This window comes from Corticium candelabrum, chromosome 21 (assembly GCF_963422355.1).
Source record: "Corticium candelabrum chromosome 21, ooCorCand1.1, whole genome shotgun sequence".
Lineage (NCBI taxonomy): Eukaryota > Metazoa > Porifera > Homoscleromorpha > Homosclerophorida > Plakinidae > Corticium > Corticium candelabrum.
In genome coordinates, this window is record NC_085105.1 from 3,489,438 (window position 1) to 3,500,987 (window position 11,550).

At 39.7% G+C, this 11,550-nt stretch overlaps 1 protein-coding gene across 1 annotated transcript; it reads right to left on the bottom strand.

Annotated features, from left to right (window-relative positions):
• Positions 1 to 546: 546 nt before the first annotated feature.
• LOC134196163 (F-box-like/WD repeat-containing protein TBL1XR1) lies at positions 547 to 11,258 on the bottom strand. The gene is made up of 13 exons (XM_062665232.1): positions 11,016 to 11,258; positions 8,720 to 9,127; positions 5,552 to 5,735; positions 5,372 to 5,495; positions 4,164 to 4,227; positions 4,003 to 4,100; positions 3,805 to 3,865; positions 3,033 to 3,154; positions 2,905 to 2,979; positions 2,715 to 2,839; positions 1,870 to 2,035; positions 659 to 784; positions 547 to 593 (listed from the first exon to the last, which is right to left on the bottom strand). The coding sequence occupies exons 1-13, from the start codon at positions 11,254 to 11,256 to the stop codon at positions 558 to 560; spliced, it is 1,830 nt and encodes a 609-aa protein (XP_062521216.1). The 5' UTR covers positions 11,257 to 11,258; the 3' UTR covers positions 547 to 557.
• Positions 11,259 to 11,550: the final 292 nt, after the last annotated feature.

Here is an 11,550-nt window from a genome sequence, read left to right on the forward strand (position 1 = left end):
CTCCTGGTACCATCTATTGTTGGTTGTCATGTACAATATATAGACAAATTGCAAGATCCCATGCATGCATATACTACACTCTCTGCCTAATTCGGAATGTACAATCAAAATGTAGCAAAAATACCATTCCTTCATAATTTACTGTTATTGTATTTACTAAACAATTCTGGTTCAATATCATATAGTGTCTTCATTTATCTGCTCCAGTAGAGTCATATAGTCACACAAGCAGATCCGATCAGTCAACCCGCATGCTACAAATTTATGTACGCACGCACGCACGCACACACACACACACACACACACACACACACACACACACACACACACACAGGTCCATTTTTGCTTTCAACCCTACACACTTATAGCACAAATAATCAAGATTTAAATATGAGTTATGTTAAAAACCACCATTATGGCGACAGAAATACTGCATGCACCGTCCACCACTGCTATTGCCATCCCCAAGTCACCTTTGACCAGATCATAGGAACAGAAACTATGTAAGAATGTGCATGTGTGCATCCCGGTGATGAAGTCAATGTATCGATCTGATGTTACAATAGACCTTTCCGAACATCGAGAACGCGTACCTGCAGAACAATGCACAAAGACAGTCAGAAAAAAAAACAAAAAAAAGGTTACAGGATCATCATACTGTGTTGTCTGAGCAGCTGCCTGCTACTTTACTGCCATTGTGATTCCAACTAACCTCGAATACCCCCATACTTGCACCAACGTCACTACCTGTACCCGTGCTGTATGTATGAATGAGTTGCCCATCCTACAGTTACACACAAATATTAACTAACACAAAGACCTAACAAATGATCAGTCACTGTCACAGTGCACTAATCCAACGACATTATGAATATCGAGAGGAACTAGTTAACTAAAAGGCAGTATTAAAGACAAATGCCTTGCTTATTAAGTTTGAAGACAAGAATGGACGAAGAACTGAATCAGAATGCTTGACAAATCTGAGAGCATTGTTTTAACTAAATTACTCAATGTGCAGCATACTGATGGAGGCATGCTATGACATTTTAACATTCTAGAACACTCAAACCTCCCTAATCCAGACCTCCCTGGGCACCTTTACCAGCATGTACGAGGCCTTGGGGGTCTGAGGGTAAGCACTTCGGAGCAGACACTCCCCAAATAAACACGCACATTTCGTAGCAGTCTTGACATGCCAGTGCGTAGGAGTACATGTAAATATTATGGCTTTGGAAGCGTACCTGAAACATAGCTCAAAAATCATTGACAAAATAAGCAAAGGTCAGTCACAGAGACACGCCTTGGAGATCTACAGAATGACTAAACTACAGTTGTGTGGTTTTACATGTACTAAATCCTAGTTCAATGTTTGTTATTGTCGCAGCTGATAGGCTCTTCATAATAGAGGTACAAGTCTTCCAATTCAAGTTTCAATTGTTCCAATTTCGGTTATATGAGTACGTATGTACGTAGCTGTAGTACTAAGTACTAATACATTACAGTGTAGTACAAGTGTACTGTAGACGCATACTGTATGTAGAACTGGAGTACCAGATCTCTACATTAAAATAGTCTGGGATTCCAAGGACAACACACTTACCTTTTTCTATCTTTCATACATTTCTGGGATCCGGGTAGCGCCGGTCCCATACTGCCCAGATTAGGGAGGTTCGAGTGTAGTGGGAATAAAGAATTCAGTTTGTCACACAGACAAACTGACAGAGAACAGACAGACAGAACAGACAAACAAGTTGACACACAAACAGCCCAACACACAGAAAAACAAAACAGACAATCAGAGTGAGACAAACAAACTAATCACATACAATCATCGTTTTCATTTATCAATCCACCTCCATGTGTTCTCACCTTGAGTCTCCATAACCGGAGAGTAGAATCGAATGATCCACTAGCCAATAGCTCTCCACTTGGACTAAATGCTATTGCATAAACGGCTTCTTGGTGAGATCTAAGAGTGTGAAGGCACAAACCACGATCCACATCCCACACACGCACGGTGTGATCAAACGAGGCACTACAAGCAGCACATCAAATGAGCCACAACAAGTAAAATAATGTCATTCCCTTCCAGTCCAGAATTACAAAGGCCACACAAATTCTGTTGTAAAGATATGCCCTGTGTGTGTGTGTGTGTGTGTGTGTGTGTGTGTGTGTGTGTGTGTGTGTGTGTGTGTGTGTGTGTGTGTGTGTGTGTGTGTGTGTGTGTGTGAAGGCACTGTATACAAACAGAAATGTACATGCTACGAGCATTTTGTTCATCATTAATTCAGTAATCGTAAAAAATACAATAAAAACTACATAAATAAAAATGACTCATTGCAATGCTGCTTTGACATTCTGCATTCTCATCTCAAAAATCAAAATCAGCATCACTGTTCTAGGGTAATTACATTAGTGTGATGTCACTACATGTTGTTATTGTTGTTGCACACAAAATCCTGGTGCAAGTACATACAAAGTATACACATAAGCAGACAAACACATAACTACATATTACATGCACCACAGACAAAAAATTAAGTACAGGCTATAAGCATACTGACTGTACTCTCGTTGATTTCAAATTCATATAGATAACCACTACTAAACAGTTCAATTTTGCCATATTTTTTAGCCGGTTTGTTCATGCAAATGAAATGACCTTATGCTTTGTGACAGACTGCACATGTGAGGGCACAGACAGCTACGGTTACCTGGCAAGAAGTGAAGGCGCGTGAGGGTTTTCAGTTCCTGGTCCAGTTGGACTCCATTTGATTGTATAGATTTCCTTCTGATGTGACAAACTGTGTAGACACATGTCTTGTTTCATTGACCAAATCTAGAACCAACAGCATGAAACATGACTAAACTCAAACAACGACACACCATTCCATGCACTGATACCTTTACTGTTGTGTCATCCGAGCAAGACGCAAGTAGCGTACCACTTGGATCCCACTTGACTGTATTGACTTCATTCTACAGAAAAAATGTCTCAAAGCACAAAATTGAGCCCTCCAAGGCAAGATTACTGAATGGCCTTTGAAAGTCTTGACGGGCTTGTCAAACCCTAACTTGCATATATGAATATCTTTATCTGTTGAGCATGAAGCAAAACACGTATTGCTCTGCCAGTCAACATCCAAAGTTGGCGCTACACACACAACAAACAATTAACTGTTAATGAGTATTGATATCAATATCTTCAACATTGACTGGTTTGAGCTGACCTACGTTTACCACACTAGACGATGCAACTGACTGACTAGAAGATGCATGGATGATGTTACAAAAAGTAAGTAATGGCAACAACTACCAAGTATAATAGTAGTTCCACAATGTTAAAGAAGGGAAGTGCTAGTTAGTTGGGTTTAGCCACAAAACAGCCTCACAGGCTCAAAAGTGTTTGTAACCCACCTAGTACAACCACGCAATCCATCACTATATCCATAATGTCAAACACTAGACATAGTCTGCAACAGAACAACAATTCGCATAGATTTTCCTTAGTGATCAGAGTCAGCAAATTTGAGTTAGCCTTCTAAACATCAAGTAACTATGACCTAGTGTTAGCTAACAAATCAGTAACAATAGCATATACATACACTAAAAATACATCATATGTACCAAATGGAAATTAAAGATCATATATTACATAATCCACACACACACACACACACACACACACACACACACACACACACACACACACACACACACACACACACACACACACGTGCACACACACACACACACAGAATGCTAACAAGCTTCAACACAATTTCAACATGACGAGACACTGACCTTGATGAAAAGCAAACTGCTGTTTAACTTCTCCTGTTTGTGCCTCCCACACAATAGCCGTCTGTCAACAAACAATATTAATAAAACTAACACACACACACACACACACACACACACACACACACACACACACACACACACACACCACACACACACACAAGCAAACAGACGAACACCCATAGTTCTACTGTAACTCACTTTATCAACTCCTCCAGTTACAACATAATTTCCCTTTCGATTCCACTTCACTGCAAAGATAGGACCTTGATGCTGTACAAGTGACCGTAACAAAGTACCTTATAAGACAACAAACAAATGAGTATTCAAGTAAAGTAAGTTGATAGACAATAAGCTATCACCATCTGGACTCCAAATTCTTGCCTGACCGTCATAGAATCCAGTTGCTAATAAAGAGCCATCCATCTACATAAATATCGTTTTACTATTTGATTAGAAGTTAACTAAATTGATCAGAAATTGTTAATTAAGCAAAACATGAATAGCCATCAACAAAGATTGGCAGCCACAACACACAAAAATGAAAAAAACTAATTCAAATTAGCATTAACTAACTGTAATTCACAAAAATCTGTCAAATGTACTTAAATTTAACTAAAAGACATCTATGATGCAATCACACAACCTGCATGCCAATAGTTATCTGCATTTTAAATTTGGTGACCATTGGTGATCATGACCTTAACTTTGAGTACCTATTTTCGAAAATGTCTGAGATTTTGGCAAGATCTTCATATTCTGAAAATTTCATATTGATTGTTCAGCCGCTTACAAATATAGTGACAGACAGCTAGACAGACACACAGACAAACAGAAAGACAGACAGACAGACAGAGAGACACCTCTGAAAACATTACCTCATTAGCATCAAAATATAATTATCCACTTGGTCTTCAGTAAAATAAGTCGTGTTGCACCCCTATGTGCAAGTCAGTCAGTTTGTAGATAATCTATCTCAATTCCTGCAAGTACTTTCTTTTCATTAAAATAAAGATCGCATAACAAATAGTTTAATTATATCTGACAAACAGTCCAGTAAGCCAGTAACCACACCATTCTACCCAGTAAATGTCTCTGCAAGTAAGATTATCAACTTACATGCAATGCAAAGCATATTTCTATTCAGCAAATCTGTCGCTTGCTCATGAAACTAAATCATGTAAAATGAAAACGGCAATTCGTAAAACAAAAAGACAAGTTGTTTCCACAAAATAGAATTAAAGAAGTACTTAAAGTTGGAGTGTGTTTGTAATGTTTGAGCATGACATGATTGCAAGTTGGTACAAACATAGGAGAGTGCTGCACAACACATTCAGTGTGTTTGGTGTGTCTAAAGGTCAACAAGTCTGTCAAGATGTATCACACAAGCACCCGCACACAGTGACACAATCCCATCCTAACACAAATTACAAAATTAACACCTAATTTAAAATAAAATTAAAAACCACAAAACACAACTTAATCCTAATATAGTAATGATAATTAGGTACTTACCATTCAAACTTAATATTAATATTAATTCATATTGTTTACTTAGTTGTTTGCTTACATTCCATTCTAAAGTTGTGACATCTTTACTCTGTATATTTGTATCGGTCGCTATATGAGGCAATATCATGACGAGAGGCTCGTCCCCACGCATATCCCATAATCGAGCTGTTGAGTCTCCAGAACTACACAGACAGTTAGAGCAACAACAAATCTTGCTACACAAACACACATAACATACCCCGATGCCAACACATCGGTGACAGGGTTCCATGCACAGATAAAGACTTCAGCCTCATGGCCTCTTAATATCACCGATCTATTATTTGGTGCTGGCTCTGGTAATGGAGGAGGCTGGGCAGACGTCTGAGATGATGACACAGACACAGGTACCACCGATGACATGTTAATGTCCATACTGTCAACTGAAAGCAAAATAGCAAGACAGATAAGCAATGAGGTACACCAGTGGGCAAGTAGTATGTTTACATGTAGGTAAACACAAACAGAAGACGTCACTAAGGCCATGCAAAATTAATTACTTGTTGATCCTCAGCGTCTGTCCCAATTCTTGGTCCCACCCTAAATTTCTTATTCTGGGTTTGAACAATTAATAATATGTAAAGTATGTGTACTGTTCACTGCGCAAACGTTTGTGGCAGGTCCTTACTAAGTACATGTAATGACACATGCCTACAGTTGCACGTGACATCTCTCAAGAGTCTCTAGTAACACGTGCATACCATTGTGCTGATAGCCCACAGCTTTCCACGTACTCAAGGATTTTTGTCTTCAAAACAAGGATACCAGGTAGAGCTGAGACTTTTTCTATCCTCTTTATTTCTTGTCCTCCATTGAGATCATGGCTCTTGCTGTTGTAGTTTTATGACAGGTAGCAAGTTTTGATGACATAAATCAACCATGGCAGACATACATGTACCAATTAAAAAATAAAAATATAAAAATAAAAGCCACCGTCCGTCACAATTCTCTTAGAAATTTTGATGATCAACAATGGCCTAAACTAATCAATCAAGAGAAAGGAAATGGCTGACAGACGAAAGATACATATCGCAAATGTCAAAACTGCCCAAATGTATTTCGCTTGAATGCCATAAACCAGAAATTTGTGCAATGCTTTAAATCGTGCGAATCACGCTACCAAAATATCATCACACAAATTGAATTTGTATTATGCATAAACACGTGCATGCGTATTCATTCCATCTTTCTCTTTCGCCGTTTTCCTGTAGACCTGTGTACACTATGATCCCAGAATGAAGTTGACCAGGCAGCAAACGTCTACGCATAGAGGCTTTCTTTCTTGTTGTAGTTGTTATCATGGTGGTTACCGGTCGGTCAATATAAAACTGTTACCAGTATACTAGACATTCGAGCTGTCTTGATATTACAACCGCATAGCATTTTTGAAGCAATCCTTGGGGCAATCCACATAATATTAGGGTTGCATGAATTTCTGGTCAGTAACAGGCCTGAGGCTGTCGTACATAAAGAGCAAATATTGAATTATTGCATTCATCAAGGCTACACCTGGCAGAGAATTAGATGAAACAAAGCTGAAGCAAATGTAGACTGTCGATGCATGTTAATATTATATCTTCGACACTCACACCAACTAAGAAACTCACTCCAAGTGTGTAAGTATCACACAAACCTCAGCCCTAATTGATTACAGCAGAAAACTATATATAATCGAGGCTCTCCCTGAGGTGGTGATACGTGCAATGTAACTCAATACTTTGTCGACTAATTCACTGAAAATGTATTGCGCTATGGTTGTCCGGCAATGCTGCATCAACTTTAATAAACATCATTAGCCATACATAGCAACATATGCTTGTAAAATGGTCTAACACCTACATATGGCTTCTCAATTGAAGGTAGGATGTCCATTTTAGGACCTCAGGCGCTTGTTCAATAGACTCTTATTCACACATTTTCTAATTAGGGGTCATCCATAATTGTCGAAATTTACTTAAGCGTACAAAGCGTACTCTTCTGCATACCTCTCCCCCCTCCTTAAGTGTACATAAAAATGTAGGTCAGGCCACACCAAAAAAATTGTCTGATTGGGATAACCTGCCCGCCCATGTTTGGAGGGCCGCTGAGTTTTTAGTTAATATTAAAATATGTTTTCTGTTGGCCTGGGGATATCCATGTTCAAGCGGGCACATGTCTTGAGAGATGGCAAGATTCTTCGTGTGTCTGGCTTTGTGAAGTATTGTAGAAAGTTGGATTCGGTGATCGAGTGGACGATGTACTCAGCACGCTGTGTTTGGACGGCCGCTGTTTTTTGTGCATGCACATGCTGAGAAATTAGATGTCTTCTATTGCCGTGTGTATATCTGTGTCCGAGGCAGCACGCGTTTTGAGAGATGGCAAGATTGTTCGTGTGTCTGGTGACTGTAGTCTTCGCGAGGTGTTGCAGGAGGTTGGACTCAGAGATCCAGTGGGCACTGTACTCAGCGTGCGAACTGCGACCACAGACATGTCCTCCAAACAAGACGCTGAGTTAGATGATTAGATGCAGCTCTATGCCGAGTTTAAGCGTCGATACATGTACTTTCTTTTAGGGCGTCAGTCAGAAACAGAATCTATGTCCAGTTCAAGATCTGCCAGAAGTTTCTTTTTAAAAACTTTGCCTGCCCACCCCGCCCATCTGTTTCCGCTGCATGTTACCCCAATCAGACAATTTTTTCTGCGCGGCCTCATGTGAATCTATTTCTACTATACCATGGTATTACAATAATTAGATAATTAGAAACCCTTTTGAAGATTAATATGCACATTTTGTCGTTCTGCCAGCAGTCTTCCATTGTCATTGCACTTTCTGCACAGCTTCCTCGCAAGACAAAGATGGGCTGGCAAAGACAAAAACGTTCACAAACTGGTGGTACCTGTTTGTCAGCATTTTATGAGCAGCGCAAGGTCTCGTAGATAGGCCTGTTAGTATACCTACCGTTTTACGCCATGTAATGCTTCAAACACGTACAACAAACACTTAGTGTGTGCTATACATGTCATACACTTGTGACGGATAGTTATATACATAGGTATATAACAGTATTAACACGCCTACACGTAAACACAATATCCTGACTGTTCAGTATCACTTAATATCTACTTCTACAAAACAAATTATCAACATTTTATGCTCCACCCCAAAAGTGTACAACTGCTCTTACCCCCTCCCCCTCTGATGTACGCTTTGTATGCTTGAGTAAATGTCGACAATTATGAATGACCCCTTAATGTTTTCAGCAAGCACATTTTTGTTCAACTAATCATCCCGACGTGCTCATTGAAAAAAGCCACTATTTTGAACATTTATGATACATAAAAGACACCGTAATAGAAAAGACATGTACAAAAAGTCAAAATCACTCACAAGTTGGATGTGCATGTGGACCATTAGGCATCTCCTCTTTTACGGGCATCCCTGTCTTGATGCCGTGGCTGTAAGCCATGGCAATGCTTCCATTCTGAGATTCTGTGCCACTTATATTGTATGTCTGTTGTGGAACACTTTCATTCAATGCAACTGGCATCGCAACTGCTGCTGGACGATGAGACAGTTGAGACGCCACAAAGTCCAGAGACACGGAACTAATGAGAGAGACGGGTTTCACGTCTTCGATTGAGCTGCCATCTTCACTGATTCCAATCTCGGCTTGCACATACTGTAAACCTCTCTGAACAGCAGCAACAAGTGCTCCTGGAGGAACTTGGGAACCGTTGATGTTTGATGTTGACACGTTGCTCTCCATAGAAAACGTGAAAGCAGAGTGGTGAAAACCTAAAATTAGTAGGTTTGATGTTATTCTTGTCAGTGTTGTTAATACCTGTCTAAAGCGTTTGTCTGCTGTGTTTAGGTCCATGTTTGTCCGTTAAGAACCTTTGCTTAGAGCTTGCGTGTCAGTGTGTGTGTGTGTGTGTGTGTGTGTGTGTGTGTGTGTGTGTGTGTGTGTGTGTGTGTGTCTGTGTGCTGCATCTGTGTGTTCTCACAGCAACATTTTTTACAAACTTCCCCATGACTACTTAACTCTACAGTAACCAACTTATCAATTCTATAATTTTTTAGTACTCATCGATGAGTTGGTCTGTATCATAAAAGAGCTTCCTATCATCATGTTCGGGAACGAGAGACCCAGTTACCTTCCTATGACATCAAAACTTACGAATATGCCATCTCAACTAGCCTTGTCCCCAGACTCTTTCGCACTAGTCTTGTCTGGTGCCTGTATGACAATTCAAGGCGTGAGAGGTTGTCATACGAGCACCAGACAAGACTAGCGCGAGAGAGTCTGGGGACGAGGCTAATCTCAACAACAGTAGTGATGTCATGGTGTTAGTAAAAAGGAAGTTCTACTCATTACTTCAGTCTTCCAAGGCTATTAATTTAATATAACGTCGGCAACAAAAGCAACCAATTGACGCTCTTAGTTTCCAAAGTCAACTTTGAGGAACATGATTAGTTCATTGCACAACATGCTTTATGGTGTTCAAACCCTGTCCGTGTTCTGCATATTTTACAGCTTAATCACTGCCACATACATAGATAGTAGTTTCATTTCGACTTCCAAGAACTCTGCATAATATTACAATACCATGCACATAGAGAATTAAGGGCATGTCAAATTGCAGTTCCAGTGGTTCTAGAATTAGTGCTGAACATGATAGAACCAGTTCCAACAGTTGGACCTCAAGACTGCCACAACTGTCCCACCTACTGTGCAGATCAGAGTCCCTGACCTTGGCATGTTTAACAATATTCTTCAGTTTCTTCGTCATCTGACTCAAAGTGTAAACAGCAGCAACGCTGGCATTGGATATAATTAACTGCAATTCTATTAGTTCTAACAATATCAACAGTCCCCCAGTTCCAGTTCCAATTGTAAGTTGAACACAACCTAACAATTGCTATAAACTAAACATAAACAAGGACTTCTAATGGAAAACTTCACGTAAAAGAAAACAGCCAGATGGCTACAGAGAGTGTCTTACCATGCAGTCAAAAAGAAAACTGTATTAAAAGTAAAGTATGGATTCTCTTTGAAGTTTGACTTCTAATTTAGATCCTCAAGTATAATCATCATGAAAGTTTATAGGGTTTTGTGCATAAGTTATGCTGCCAATCTGTATTGTTCATAATTGAGTATGAATAGCTTATGATCGCCTTGACAAGTCAGTCTGGCTGGACTTGACTACTTCTAGTTCAATAACTGTTTACATTCCCTCACTGTTGCAAAATGCTGTGCCAGTGCTGAAAACTAACAATATCAAATGTAATACAACAAAAATTTAAAAAACCTGTTATCAAAGTGGTCATTGAACACAGACACAGACACAGACACACACACACACACACACACACACACACACACACACACACACACACACACACACATGATTGACAGACAGACAAACAAACAGACAGACAAAGATACAGACGAGCAGACACACAGACAACATTTGAGTTATGATGCGAAAGCTTTTCGAAATACTACAAAAATACGTTGACTGCAGCAATGACGTCGTCCATTCAATATCACGGCTCCACTATTAGTAAGCATGCTGCGTCTTGCAATTTTACAATCAATCAAAAATTAAAATTAACATAATTATTATTGATGATACAGTTATCAAGGGTCCCAATAAATGTCTCAACTACAAACGTTGCTTACCTGACTCTTGTAAGTATCTGTAGACGAGAAAGTTCAATTCATCGCTTACTATGCTCATGACAGCGAGAAACCGCGTGATGCTACAACGCATGCGCAGATAAAACCTCTTGTGGGGACTCTCAGCGAATGTCGGAAATATCAAACAAGAAATACAAAATAAACAGAAGTCTTCTAGAATCCCTCCAATACTCAACACCGTATCAAATCCAAGAAAGCATTGCCGCCAAATACGCATGCGCATTGCAGAGTGTTTAGCTAATTAGAGCACGCTAATTGCGTTGCACGTTATGCTGTACACAGCTTCACAGAATGTCATTCACATGTCGGCTGTACTTGTTTCTGGACAAACGCCTACTCTAAAGTACTATAGCGGAGTAGCGTTTCGCTTTGCAGATGAAGAGTCTGGTAAGTAGAAAACTACTGTCTCTTTATATAAGCGCCAGTTGATTTTCTCTGCACTCAGTCTCTAGCTAGCCTCAATACGGTAGTGTTTTCTCTGAAATTTATATCAACTCAAGATCCGGTTTCTGAATGT

Coding starts and splice junctions, on each gene's coding strand:
- LOC134196163 (XM_062665232.1), bottom strand. CDS start 11,256: ATGCGCATGCGTATTTGGCGGCAATGCTTTCTTGGATTTGATACGGTG. Junction 3,155..3,804: donor GCAGTTTGCTTTTCATCAAG/GTCAGTGTCTCG, acceptor TTGTGTGTGTAG/CGCCAACTTTGGATGTTGAC. Junction 2,980..3,032: donor AGACTTTCAAAGGCCATTCA/GTAATCTTGCCT, acceptor TTTTTTCTGTAG/AATGAAGTCAATACAGTCAA.